Source organism: Canis aureus, chromosome 36 (assembly GCF_053574225.1).
Source record: "Canis aureus isolate CA01 chromosome 36, VMU_Caureus_v.1.0, whole genome shotgun sequence".
In the NCBI taxonomy this organism is placed as follows: domain Eukaryota; kingdom Metazoa; phylum Chordata; class Mammalia; order Carnivora; family Canidae; genus Canis; species Canis aureus.
In genome coordinates, this window is record NC_135646.1 from 15,980,029 (window position 1) to 15,995,589 (window position 15,561).

General features: G+C 36.5%; 1 protein-coding gene across 1 annotated transcript in view; it reads right to left on the minus strand.

Annotated features, from left to right (window-relative positions):
• Positions 1-10,449, minus strand: part of ADAM23 (ADAM metallopeptidase domain 23) — a 193,358-nt gene extending 182,909 nt beyond the window's left edge. Inside the window, exon 1 of the mRNA XM_077885567.1 lies at positions 10,429-10,449. Within this exon, the coding sequence (XP_077741693.1) occupies positions 10,429-10,434 (6 nt within the window). The 5' untranslated portion in view covers positions 10,435-10,449. The remainder of the gene's footprint in view (positions 1-10,428) is intronic.
• Positions 10,450-15,561: the final 5,112 nt, after the last annotated feature.

Genomic DNA, 15,561 nt, shown 5'->3' on the forward strand with positions numbered 1-15,561 from the left:
AACTATCACTCTTGGTTGTTGTACATTCTATGGCTATGGACAAATGTGTGACATATATCTATCATTACGGTATCATACAGAGTTTTTTCACTGCCCTAAAAATCCCTTGTGCTTTTCCTATTGACCCCTTCTTGCCCCAACTCTGGGAAACTACTGAACTTTTTACTATCTCCATACTTTTGCCTTTTCCAAAATGACATATAGTTAAACTCCTATATTATGTATCCTTTTCAGATGGGCTTCTTTCACTTATTAGTATGCATTTTATAGTTCCTTCATGTTTTTTCATAGCTTGCTAACTCATTTACTTTTAGCGTTGTGTAATATTCCATTGTCTAAAACATACAGTTTATTAATAAACCACAGTTTATTTATCCTACTGAAGTACATCTAAGTTGCTTCTAGGTTCTGACAATTATGAATAAAGCTGCTATAAACATCTGTGTGCAGGTTTTTGTGTGAACATAAGTTTTCAATTCCTTTAGATAAATATCAAGAAGCATGTTTGCTGGATCATATAGTAAAAATGTTTAGTTTTTTAAGAAACCACCAAAATCTTCCAAAGTGAATGTTCCATTTTGCATTCCCACCAGCAGTATGAGAGCTCCTGTGCCACATCCTCAACAACATTTGGTGCTATCAGTGTTGTAGATTTTGGCCATTCTAATGGGTGTGTAGTGGTATCTCACTCTTCATACACTTATCTCCATCTGTATATCCCCTTTGGTGAGATGTTTGTTCAGGCCTTTGGTCCATTTTTAATTTCAGTTGCTTGTTTTCTTATTGTTGAGTTTTAAGCATTCTTTGTATATTTGGGATAACAGTCCTTTATCAAATGTGTCTTTTAAAAATATTTTCTTCCATCTGTGCCTTGTCTTTTTCTCCTCTAGATATTATTTTCTGCAGGACATACATTTTTTATTTTAATGAAGTCCAGCTTATCAATTATTTCTTTCTTGGATTGTACCTTTGTCAATATCCACATAATAACCTGCTGAGATTTTGATTGGGATTACACTGAATCTATAGATCAAGTTGGAAAGAATTAACATCTTGACAATATTAAGTCTTCCCATCCATAAACATGAAATATCTCTTTTTTCTTTTTTGTTCATCAGGGTTTTGTAGTTTCCCTCATATAGATCTTGTATATTTTGTTAGATTTATATGTAAGTATTTTACTTTCAGAGGTGTTAATATAAATGGTATTGTGTGGGGATCCCTGGGTGGCTCAGCGGTTTAGCGCCTGCCTTCAGCCCAGGGCATGATCCTGGAGTCTGGGGATCGAGTTCTGCATCAGGCTCCTTGCATGGAGACTGCTTCTCCCTCTGCCTGTGTCTCTGCCTCTCTCTCTCTCTCTGTGTCTCTTATGAATAAATAAAGAATATCTTTTTTAAAAATTTTTAATGGTATTGTGATTTAATTTCAAATTCTACTTCTTTATTACTAGTCTGTAGGAAAGCAGTTGACTTTTGTATATTAACCTTGTGTCCTGCATCTTTGCTGTACTTGCTTATTAGTTCCAGGATTTTTTTGTTGATGCTTTTTTATTTTCTACATAGATGATCATATCATTTGTGAACAAATTCTATTTAACTTCTTCCTTTCCTATCTGTATACCTTTTATTTCCTTTTCTTGTGTTATTGCATTAGCTACAACTTCCAGTACAATGTTGAAAAGGAGTGGAGAGAGGGTACTTCCTTGCCTTGTAGGTACTTCTCTTAAATTGGAACTAGAAAAAGAAAGTGAGCCCCTCTATGGGGGATATAAAGGTCAGCTATTTTTGTTTCCCATTGTAATGAAGTTGAGAATAGTGCCCATTTGCAGTGAGAAGCACTATGAAAATCTTAATAAGGAGAAAAGAAAATTTATTTTCCAAACTGAGAAATTTTTGAAAGTGAAACAGGTGCTATTAATATTTAAGCCAAGAGAGGAGGCATAAACCAGAAATATCTTGGAAAAAAACAGATGTGCAGTCTCCCTGGTCCTTACTGATAAACAGACAACAATGAAGGAAATGAGCATTGCCCATTCTTACGTGTTCACTTTTGTATGCAGAATTTGAATATTACAGAGGCTGGTTCTTGAAAAAAAAATTTCCACTTTAATTGTAGTACTAAATGATTTTCTATTATATCTGGTTACTATAGGGAAATACTAAAAACAAAAATAGGAGCACCTGGTTGGCTCAATTAGTAGAGTGTGCAATTCTTGACCTTAGGGTCATGAGTTCAAGGCCCTTGTTAAGCATATAATTTACTTTACTTTTTGTAAAGATTTTATTTATTTATTCATGAGAGACACAGAAAGAGAGAGGCAGAAACATAGGCAGAGGGAGAAGCAGGCTCCATGCAGGAAGCCCAATGTGGCACTTGATCCCAGGACTCCAGGATCATGCCCTAAGACAAAGGCAGATGTTTAACCGCTGAGCCACCCAGGCATCCCTATAACTTACTTTAAAAACAAAAAACAAAAATAGCAAAAAGATTGTATAATTGATATGAAACTGGGATGCCCAAAATTCCTCTTAATTCTTGCTTGCCACTTGTTGCCCTACCTGTTGCAAGTGGTGTCAGAAAATACCCTCAGATGTCAGTACATTTAGGGATTGCTTCAGTGGCAGAGCGTTTTATACTCCCAGGGGCGTCCACAATCACACTATTCCATGAGTGATCAACATTTGATTGGTTGAGGGAGAGCTGGAAAGGCCTGACCATTTTGAAAATAATAAGGACTCAAATAAACAAAATCACTATGAAAGAGGAGGAATAACAACCAACATTACAGAAATACAAACAATTGTAAAAGAATATTATGACAAATTATATACAAACAAATTGGACAACCTATAAGAAATGGATACATTCCTAGAAACATACAACCTACCAAAACTAAAACATGAAGAAAAAGAAAATTGTCACAATGAAATTAAATCCATAATCAAAAACTCTCAACAAATAAAAGTGCAGGGTCAGATGTCTTTACAGGCAAACTCTACTAAACATTTAAAGAAGAGTTAATACTTATTCTTCTCAAACTATTCCAAAAAAATAGATAAGGAGGAAAACATTCCAAATTCATTCCATGAGACCAGCATTACCCTGATACCAAAACCAGATAAAGACACCACAAAAATGAATACTACAGGCCAATATTCCTGATGAACATAGAGGCAAAAATTCTCAACAGAATACCAGCAAACCAAAAAAAATCATTCACCACAATCAAATAGGATTATTTTCAGGATGCAAGGGTGGTTGGATACTCACAAATCAATCACTGTGATACATCACAGCAATAAGAGAAAGGATAAAAACCATATGATCATTTCAATAGATTCAGAAAAAACATCAGACAAAATACAATATCCACTCATGATAAAAACCCTCAACAAAATAGGATTAGAGGGAATATACCTTAACATAAAAAAGTTTTATATGAAAAACCCACAGCCAACATCATACCTAATAGGGAAACACTAAGAACTTCTCCCCCAAGGTCAGGAACAAGACAAGGATGCCCACTCTTACCACTTTTATTCAATATAGTACTGTAAGTCCTAGCAACAGCAATCAGAAAACAAAAAGAAATAAAAGGTATCCAAATTGGTAAAGAAGAAGTAAAACTTTCACTATTTGCAAATATAATATTATATATAGAAAACCCTAAAGACTCCACCAAAAAACTACAAGAACTGGTACAGAAATTCAGTAAAGTCACAGGATACAAAATCAACCCTACAGAAATCTGTGGCATTTCTATATACTAATAATGAAGTAACAGAAAGAGAAGTTGGGAAAACAATCCCATTTATAATTGCACCAAAAATAATAAAATAAAGGAATAAGCTTAACCAAAGAGATGAAAGATCTGTACTCTGAAAACTAAAAAACATTGATGAAAGAAATTGAAGACAACACAAAGAAATGGGAAGGCATTCCATGCTCATGGATTGGAAGAAAAAATATTGTAAAAAATGTCTGTACTACCCAAAGTAATCCACACATTCAATGCAATCCATATCAAACTACCAACACTGTTTTTCACAGAACTAAAACAAACAATCCTAAATTTGTATGGAACCACAAAAGACCCTAAATAGTGAAAGCAATCCAAAGAGAAAAACAAAACTCGAAGCATAACAATTCCAAACTTCAAGACTTCAAGTTATATTTATAAAGTTATATTTAAAAAAAGCTGTAGTAAGCAAAACAGTATGATACTGACACAAAAATAAACACATAGATCAATAGAACAGAATAGAAAACTCAGAAATAAACCCACAATTACATGGCCAATTAATTTCAACAAGGAGGCAAGAAAATACAATTGGAAAAAAAAGAGTCTCTTCAAAAAATGATGTTGGGAAAACTGGACAGCTACATGTAAAAGAATGAAACTGGACCACTTTCTTACACAATTACAAAAATAAATTCAAAATGTATTGAGACCTTAAACAATAAAAATCCTATAGGAGAGCACAGGCAGCAATTTTTCTGACATTAGCCATAGAAACTTCTTTCTGGATATGTCTCCTGAGGCAAGGATAATAAAAGGAAAAATAAACTATCAAAATAAAAAGCTTCTACACAGGGATCCCTGGGTGGCACAGCGGTTTAGCACCTGCCTTTGGCCCAGGGCGTGATCCTGGAGACCCGGGATCGAATCCCACGTCAGGCTCCCGGTACATGGAGCCTGCTTCTTCCTCTGCCTGTGTCTCTGCCTGTCTCTCTCACTGTGTGCCTATCATAAATAAATTAAAAAAAAAAAAAAGCTTCTACACAGTGAAAAAGGTAGCCAACAAAACTAAAAGGCAACCTACTGAATGGGAGAAGATATTTCAAATGAGATAACTGATAAAGGGCTAGTATCCAAAATATAAAGAACTGATGCAACTCAACACCCAAAAAACAAATAATCCAATTAAAAAATGGGCAGAAGACATGAACAGACATTTCTACAAAGAAGACATACATATGACCAACAGACAGATAAAAAAGATGCACAACATCACTCATCATCGGGCAGCCCGGGTGGCTCAACAGTTTAGTGCCGCCTTTAGCCCAGGGCCTGATTCTGGAGACCCAGGATCGAGTCCCATGTCAGGCTCCCTGCATGGAGCCTGTTTCTCCCTCTGCCTGTGTCTCTCATAAATAAATAAATAAAAACTTTAAAAAAAAAAGAAAACATCACTCATCATCAGGGAAATGCAAATCAAAACAACAATGACATATAACCTCACATTTGTCAGAACAGCTAAAATCAAAAACACAAAAAACAGTAAGTGTTGGCGAGGATGTGGAAAGGAATGCTCATGCACTGTTAGCAGGAATGTAAACTGGTGCAGCCATTGTGGAAAAGAGTATGGAAGTCTCTCAAAAATCTGAAAATAGAAATACCCTACAATCCAGCAATCACACTACTGTGTATTTACCCCCAAAATACAAAATCACTAATTCAAAGGGATACATGCACCCCTATGTTTATTGTAGTATTATTTAAAATAGCCAAACTATGAAAGCAGCTCAAGAGTCCATCAATAGATGAATGGATAAAGAAGATATGGTATATGTATACAATGGAATATTATTCAACCATCAAAAAGAATGAAATCTTGTCATTTGCAACAACATGGATGGAGCTAGAGAGTGTAATACTAAATTAAATAAATCAGTCACAGAAAGGCAAATACCATATGATTTCACTCATATGTGGAATTTAAGAAACAAAACAAATGAGCAAAAAAAAAAAAGAGAGAGAGAGAGAAATCAATAAACATACTTTTAACTATAGGGGACAAATTGATGGTTACCAGAGGGAGGAGGGTGGAGGAAATGGGTGAAATAGGTGATGGGGATTAAGAATACATTTATGATGAGCATTGAGTAAGGTATAGAATTGTTAGAATGACCATATTATACACCTGAAACTATAATAACACTGTATGTTGACTATGCTGGAATTAAAATAAAAACTTAATAATAAACAAACAAATAAATAAATAAATGCCTGGCCATTCTGGCTTGCATTGTCAGATGTAGCAAAGAGAAAATACAAGACACCCAGTAAATTTGAATGTCAGATAAATAATGAATAATTTTTTAGTATAAGTATGCCTCATTCATCTTTGTATCAAAGATGTATCAAAGATAAACTAAAACTACACAAGTGGTAGTTTCTTAAAGGTTGGTTGCAATGTAGAATTTAAAACCCTATCACTGAATATTTTGTACTCTGTTACATAAAATACGTAGGGCTATCTTGCACGTTACTGATGGCTACTTTACCCAATGTGTTTGCTTTAGATGGGGCGTATCTATAATACAGTAGAGCTAGGATTGTTCTGGTCTTTATATCAACTCTATGGTATATCTCAGCCCTGTACAATCAAAATGCATACATGTTCATTTCCATTTTTATTATTTTTTAAAGATAAATACTGGTAGTTAATCTTTGATTTGTTGACCAAGATATTTCATGATCTAATTCAAGAAGGCAACCCTCATTATTCTTTTGGGGATACACATTCCATTTGGTTGTGATTTGCCTTGCTGAAGGGTTACTAGAAAATAAACTTTAGCAAAAATCAGGAGCTGCTGAGAACAGCAAATGGCAGTACTGTGCAGTGGCAGGAACATATTATTCAACACTGAAGGATCAAAGGTCGTATCTCAGCCTTATGAGGAATTTCAAAAGTAGTATATGTGAAAACACTTGTAGGCTCTAACGTACTGCAAACTTGTCAATTATCATATTTTGGAATTTACACTTAATTAAATGTTTGATGATTTATATTAATTATTATAGCAAAGTAACAGATTTGGCTTATGCCTCTGATATTTAATACTTATGTCATGGAAGAAAATGATGCTTTATTGTTGCATGAACCCTAGGAAAAATCATGAGTTGTAGTTTGGTGATATCCAAAAACGTGTATTCTATTTCATTTTCTGGAATTATTCCCAAAAACGGGGCAATGTTTGTGAGTGAACAGCCACCCTATGGGGTAAAGCGCTGCGTATACATGTTATATTATAGTGGTTTTATTATTATAAATATACACATTCCTTAGTAACCAGGGTTTCCTTTCCCTTTATCATCATATCAAATGTTCATCTATTTTATTGGCTGTCAATCACTATAAAGAAATGAAATACAAGCCACGCTCAACCAACCAGATGAGGCAAACACAAAAGGAACCCACCTCCAGTCCAGTACCAATGATACATAAAAGTAACAACAGTCATTATAATCTCTACCTGAGAAAGTTCATCCACTCTGCCATGTACCATGTACCCACACTTTGCTCTGTCCCTGCCCTGTCACCACCTCTTTGGCCATCCTGCTTCCCATTGCTTCTGTCCCCTCACTAACTTTGCATCTCTTCCCAGCTTCTCTAGAATCATGTCCTCACTTATCTACTCATTTGGGATCAGTACTCCTTAGGCAGACAGTGAAGTATATAAGCCTTCTGTCTTGGCCTTGGAATCACTTCTCAGAAATTAAACCATGCTATACAGTCCAATAGGCCAACCAGAACCATGTAGGGTACTATGAGGTTTTGTTAAGCAATGACTAGAAAGAATGCACCCAGAACAAGGGAGCCTCATTCTCAGTGAGAGAGTACTGGGAAGGAGAAGAAGCAATGCCCCATGCCCATTTTGCCTGGGAATCTGCAGATTCTGTTGGCCGTTTTTTGCTTATTGCAGATGAAAAGCTCTCATGGTTGTCCCAAAGCAAAAAGAAATATTACCGGAATAATGAAAATTTAGATAATGAAAATAGCACACCACAGACAGAAGCTGGTCATATTTAAAATGAGATAAAGTTAGACAAAAATGGTCAAAATTATTGAATCAGGTGGGGTCAAAAGTCATTAAATTCATCCTCCTTCACAGAGATTTCAACAAGGTAAAAACAAGGGTAAAAAAAAAGCCAAACGCATATAGAGACCAGGCAGGCAATGGAAAAAGTGGAGGTACTATGCAATTAGAAGTGGTGGGACCGTGGCAGAAAGAAAAACACATGCCTTGTCTACGTGGAACAACCCCTACACAGCTCTGTCTAACTGTGGTTTTAAGGTAAATGGGCCCATTGCTCCTAGATCTTCCAATTTTTCAAGGGGAATTGGATATTCATATTTTTGGTGACTTTTAAAACTGATTAAATGTTAACTACTCTCTCAAATGTTTAAAAATACCTCCTGAAGTCTAAGACAACATGAAAGTGGACCAGATTTGACCCACAAGAATGACTCTTACTCTGTGAAAAACATTACTAATAGCTCAACACACATTTCAATAGCTCTAATCCTCAGCTCTTTCTTAAACTCAACCAAAGACCATCTTGGCATGACTTCTAACCCAGATTATACTAACTCTGTCCTCTGGATCAAGACAGAATAACCCTGCTCCTTGTATCTCCTTTCTGTTCTTGAAATATGTCCTTCAAAACCAAAATGCCTAAGCCTTTATTACCTCTTTCTTTTTCTTATCCATCCAACCCCTGTTTGTTCTCCAAATTATCTTTTTTTAAATTTATCACTGCTATGTTTTTCTCTAGATTTTGTTTTGTTTTCATCTTACTCCTTCTCAAGTACCTGCACAGACTCCCTATAGTCTTTGGTTTCAAGTACCTCTGTGATCTGACACATGGTTACCTATTTTAATTTCCCAGTTTGCACCTTCTGCTCTAACATATTGTTAGTGAGAAATTATTTTTCCATTCCTGATGCTACTTTCTTTTTTTTTTCTGATGCTACTTTCTAAGGGAATGGAAGTCTATTGCATTCTACTCCTAGCTTCTCTCTGTCCCTTTACTGTCTCTACCCTTGAGGTACAGAGAGATTTATCTGGTAAGTAAATTCGAAAAGACTAAATTTGGTATGCTCAGATTAACTCGTCTTTCTTCTACTGGGATTGAGCTACTTACAGAGAATAGAAGCCCTCCATCAGTAATAGAGAGATGTTTTGCCCTCCAACTTTCTTTCAATTTGTACAGAACCTGTTTAGAGAACTGGAGAGCTATTTATTGGGGACTCTGAAAAATACAATATACCAAGTTCTTTCTCACCACAGAAGATTCTGAAATGCCACAGATCACTGCAACCAAAAGAAACATTGGAGAACATTTGGTTCAATATCATCATGTATTAGGAATAGGAAAAGTGAGTCCCAGAATATTTAAGTAACTTGCCCCAAACTCACTAGTTAATAGTAGACCCTAAACAAGATTTTTAAAACAGGATTTGGGGGCGCCTGAATGGCTCAGGTCAGTTAAGCATCTGACTCTTGATTTCAATTCAGGTCATGATGACCAAGAGGTACATAAAAAGATATTCAACACATCTTTGTTGTGTTCACTAATCCACATCACTAATGCTCATCATCAGGAAAATGCAAATAAATACTCTAAGATATTGCTTCACACCTGTTAGAATGTCTATTAAAAAAAAAAAAACAGGAAAACAAAAAACAAGAAGGGGCTCCTGAGTAGCTCAGTCAGTTGAGTGTCCAACTCGTGGTCTCAGTTCAGGTCTTGAACTCAAGCCATGGGTTCAAGTCCCACTCCATGCCCAGCATAGAGCCTAATAAACCAACAAACAATAACAAGTGTCGGTGAAGATGTGGAAAAATTGGAACCCTTGTACACTCTTAGAGAGAATGTAAACTGATACAGCTACAATGAAAAACAGTATGGGGTTTCCAAAAAAAAACTAAAGTTGGATTTACCATGTGACCAACAACCCTACTTCCACGTATATATCTGAAGGAAATGAAATCACTATCTTAAAGAGATACCTGCACCTCCATATTCATTGTAGCATTATTCAAAGTAGCCAAGCCATTAAAGCAACTTAACTATCCATTGACACATAAATGGATAAAGAAAACATGATATAGAATATTATTCAACCATAATGAAGAAGGAGACCCTGCCATTCACAACATGGATGGACCTTGAGGATGTTATGCTAAGAGAAATAAGTCAGGCAGAGAAAGACAAATATTGTATAATTTCACTTATCTGGAACCTAAAAATATTGAACTCAGAAATAGAAAGTAGAATGGTAATTGCCAAGGGCTGAGGTTGGAGGAAATGGAGAGGTGTTGGTCAAAGGGTACAAAGTTCTGGTTGTAAGATGATTAAGTTCAGGGATCTAATGTACATCACAATGACTGTGGTTAACAATACTGTACTATATATTTGAAAGTTACTAAGAGTAAATCATAAAAAATAACTGTGAGGTGATGGATTATTAACTAATCTTACTGTGCTAGTCAATTCACAATATATACATATATCAAATTATCACATTGTACAACTTGAACTTACACAATGTTATATGTCAATTATCTCAATAAAGCTGGAAAGAAAAAAAGAGACACACTCTAAGGGATCTCCTGCATTCCAGACATACTCCTTACCTTCATTGTGGAGTAGTAGTCCAATTTTCCTTTGGTAGTCAGGATCATTTATCCCAGCCAGCATTAACTCCCTTCTTTGCCTGTTGATTCAGAGGCATGAGTAGTTCAAAGTGCTGAACAACAATCTTAACTTCCAGTTTAATGGAATTACTGGTATGTCTCATGATTGAAGCTTTTCTCACTTTGGAACTAAGACCTCTAGGTAAGCAGACAATAAGGTCATGGGAACAGGAAGCAAACTTTTGCCAGTAATTTTCTATGGATAATAGTGACTGATGTCACTCCTATTTCCATCCCTTGTTTCCTGGACCCACTATTTCTGGCTTTGGAAGAAACAGCACCATATATTAGATACTGATTCAGAGCATGTAGAGCCTCCTGCAGAACCTTGCCCCAGGTTGCAAGATATTGCAACCTAGCTGGCACTGTAACAAAGTCTTCATAAGGCCATTCCACCATTCTATCAAACCAACTGCTACAGAATGGTGGGGAACTCTGTAAGACCAATGAATCGCATGAGGATAGACCATTGCCACACTTCTTCTGCCATAAAGTGAGTTTCTTAATATAAACAATGTGTGTGGAATATCATGCTACTGGGTAGGCATTCTGCAAGTCCACGGATGGTGGTTTTGACAGAAGCATTGCATACAGGAAGGCAAATCCATATCCAGAATGAGGGTCCACTCCAGGAAGATCATGGGCATTTAGGCCACATTCTTCATGTAACTTACCTGTGCCTTTGGGGCCCACTCAAGCCCAATCACATATATACTACTCTCATTTGGTAATGGAGTATTGCTATGCAAACCCAATTTTATAGTTTAGTGGGAAATAACACCTAGTTCATGATGGGTAGGCCAGTATGCAAGTAAACTTAGTTTCCCATAGTTAAGTCTTCAGTCTCTGCTAAGGCTCAGTAGCAGGTTGTCTCAAAAGAGAAGTAATTACCTGCAGAAGATAATAGGATTTTGCTCCAAAATCTTAAGTGCCTGTGCAATTCACCTATAGGGGAACAACAAAGACTCCAAAAAGCATCCTTATCTACTTGTGACACCTCTAGTACCATTGGACATATAGGATCATATGGCCCAAGTGCCAGAGCAGCTTGCACAGCAGCCTGGATTTGTAGAGTTTTACCTTGTTCTGGACCCCACTCAAAAAATAGCAGCTTTTTGAGCCACTAAGTATATGGGCCAGAGTAGCATATTCAAGTGAGGAATACGTTGCCTCCAAAAGCCAAAAAGGTCAACTGGGTGCTGTGCCTCTTTTTTGGTTAAAGAAGAGGCCAACAGGGGATCCCTGGGTGGTGCAGCAGTTTGGCCCCTGCCTTTGGCCCAGGGCGCGATCCTGGAGATCCGGGATCGAATCCCACGTCGGGCTCCCGGTGCATGGGGCCTGCTTCTCCCTCTGCCTGTGTCTCTGCCTCTCTCTCTCTCTCTATGTGACTATCATAAATAAATTTAAAAAAAAAAAGAAGAAGAGGCCAACAACAAATCCTTCACTGTAAAAAAATAATGAATACACACCCCATACCACTGGACCCCTTACAAATTTCACTGAGGTAGAGGCCCCTGGATTTTAGCTGCATTTATTTCCCAACCTCTGATATGCACACATCCTAGCAATAAGTCTAAAGTAGTTGCTACGTCCTGCTCACTAGGTCCAATGAGTATAATGTCATCAATGTAATGCACCATATGATATTCTGTGGGAGGGAAAGGTGAGTTCAAGATCCCTACAAACTAAATTATGGCACAGGGCCGGAGGGTTGATATACGCTTGAGGTAGGATAGTGAAGGTATATTGCTGGTCTTGCCAACTGAAAGCAAAGTGCTCCTTCCTAGGAAGCTTGTTATGCAAATATGAGGCTTTGTCCTGTCCCATGATTGCAACTCTTAGGGCAATTTTTTTTATTTTAGATGTTCTGGTAGATGCATAGAAAAATACACTGTGGCTTTCATTTCATTTCATTTCATTTCATTTCATTTCATTTCATTTCTTTAGTGACAAATGGTGCTGTGCAAATTATGGACCTTATGGATAGGGATGGAGAAAAGTCATTTGCCAGGTCAATAGCTACATACCAGGTAAGAGGTGATGTGTTCATTTGCTCAAGCCATGAAATCATAGTGGGTACAGCAGTTGCAGTTGGAGCCACCACTTGGTTAAGCTTATGATGATCCACTGTTTTGCTCCAGGATCCCTCTGTCCTCCGAACAGGTCAAATAGGAGAGTTGAATGAGTATTTGATGGGCATCATCACCCCTACATCTTTCAGGTCCTTGATGGTGACACTAATCTCCACATTCCCTTCAGGAATGTAATATTGGTTTTGGTTTACTAATTTCCTAGATAAAAGCTCTAATGCCTTCCAAGTAGCCTTTCCCACTATAATAAGCAACAGTGGAATATATGACAGTGGAATTCATGGAGAAAAGATAAAGTTAGGAGTCGTAATGCAGGTGGTATTACAGCTGTGAGATCATCTCACTACATGAGATCACCAAGGAAATGAGTGGAGATAGAGAAACTGAGGACTGACCTTGGGAGCACCTCAACCATAAGAGTAGGGAAAGATGTGCAAGAAGACTAGGAGGATCAGCTTGTGAGATACAAGAGAAGTGTTGTGCCTGGAAGTCAAGTAAAAGTCATGTTTCAAGAAGGAAGGGATGCTCGCTCAATTGTGCCAATGCTTGATAGAAAAAGGAAGATTAGGACTGAGAATTTTCCATTGAATTTAACCAAGACTAAACTGTATATATCTCAGCAGTCTGCTCCTTTGTTTTTATTGGGTGCTTGTTAAATCTAGGAGCACCTGGGAACTGTGAAGCTGCTTCTACCCAGATGCTTTGCCTGCATGTTGTGGAAATTTATTAGAAAATATTTACTGCTATTACATGGTGATATCAGAAACACATGTGATTAAAGGAAAGTTCTTAAAGATCTCTGAAAATGTGATTTTTCCACTGTCATGAAGAGTCTCACCTAAATTCTGCCTAAACTTTCAAGAAAGAGAGATCTTGCAAAGAGCTTGGTTCAGCCCCCAATAGGGAATATTGAATTTTACCAATTATATTGTTGGTCACAGAGAATGTGAGCATGCCCCACCATCAGCATCATGGAGTGTATGTATGATGGGGTCAATGAAGGAAGACTGGTTGACTCACAAAATATTTGCTCCTGCCCATGACTCTGAAGTTCTGAGGAAGACAAAGATCTAGAAAGATCAAGGCAACTGGGAGGCAGTGTTTCCCAACGTTAGTCACATTCAGGCCTACATTAAAAACAATATTTAATAATACTTGTATCACACACAGAAATAAAGAGAAAAATCTGATGTTTGCTAGTGACCATTCCAATGATTTTAGTCACCTCAGACACCACCTAGGTACCTCAAAGGCTAAGAGGCTCAATATCTTAGCACTATATATTTAAAAATATCAGTTGGGAAGTCCTCCCTTAAGTTCAGAGATTGTGGCTTATTTATCTCTATATCCTCAGAATCTAGCAGAGGGCCACAGGACTCAAAAATGTTACAGAATGATATACATGAGCATGGAGACTCCTCCTAACCCCATAGAATGGAGGGTGCAAGATTCAAATGGCCCCCAGGATACTGTACTGACCATTCAGAATTAGCTTGATCAGAGGGACCTGGAATTGGTTCTCATCTATCACTGACATCCTTTTTTTAGTATTAAAATGCAGGCAACAGGGGTGCCTGAGTGGCTCAGTTGGTTAAGCATTCAACTCTTGATTTCAACTCAGGTCATATCAGGGTTGTGAGATCGAGCCCCACATCAGGCTCCACACTGAGCATGAAACCTGTTTGGAATTCTGTCTCTCCCTCTCTCTCTGCCCTTCCCCACCCATGCTCTCTCTTTCTGTCTCTAAGAGATAGATAGATGATAGATAGATAGATAGATAGATAGATAGATAGATAGATGATAGATAGATAGATAGATAGATAGATAGATAGACAGATAGATAGAAAATGCAGGCAACAGTTTGAGGCAAGCACACATTCATTGCTAATAGAAATACAAAGAGGTGTACCATTGTGGAAATGTGAACTATATGTCTTAATATTTTCAAATCCTGGACTTTTATAAATCTCTCCTAAAGAAATTTCAAAAATACAAACAAAATTTTATATTCAAAATTACTCATCATAGCATTTTTTTGCACAAGGCACTGATTAAATAAATTACCATATTGTGGAATTTTATAAAACTTAAAACAATCTACAAAAAAAAATTTACAAAGCGTTTTAATGACATAGGAAAATGCTTATATTGCATTATTAGGTAATAGAAACAGAATACTGTAGCATATGACTTAAAATTTCAATCATTTTAAATATATATACAAATCAATATTCAAAAAGAGAGGGCCAAATAACTACTGGTGGATGGAATTATGGGAAATTTTTGTTTTTTTCTCTTTATGTATTTTCTAAGCTTTCTATAATAAACTGATATATTTTTATAATCAAAAGTATTTTGGTAAAAATCGAGTTTTTGGAATCTATAGTGAGATGAAAAATGCTTATAATACTAAGCAAAAAATCAAGACGAACAGTATGATTACAACTGCTTAAATTTGTAAAAAGTGTATCTATACTTAGAAAAGAAAACTCCAAGATAATAAATGCGGTTGTCTCTGAGTAATAAGATTAGGGCAATTATTCTCCTTTCTACTTTTCTGCATTTTCCAGTTTCGCACAATGGAAATATATTAACTTTATGTTGATAACAGCAATATAATTCCTTAATTTTTATTCTAAATTTAACCATTAGGTGATAGTTGGTAGAATTTTCAAAGTAGAAGATTAAGTATAACTTAGGAGGAGGATCTAATTAGCATGCAAGGAAAAAAATCTTTGGCAAAAACATCAGTGAGACTAAAACAGACTCATTGTAAGGTTGAAAAAGACCCTATTCAATTCCATTTTCATAATCTAGTCTGCAGTCATTGTTAGACTTGAGAACAGCGTTAAACTTTGACATTTTCTGCACTATTACAGTTAGTGACTTCTCTCTCTATCCCAAACAACTCCAGCTAAGTCAGTTTTAAATTTAAAGCATTTAAAAAAAAAAAAAAGTAAAGCATTTTTAGAACCAAGTTACT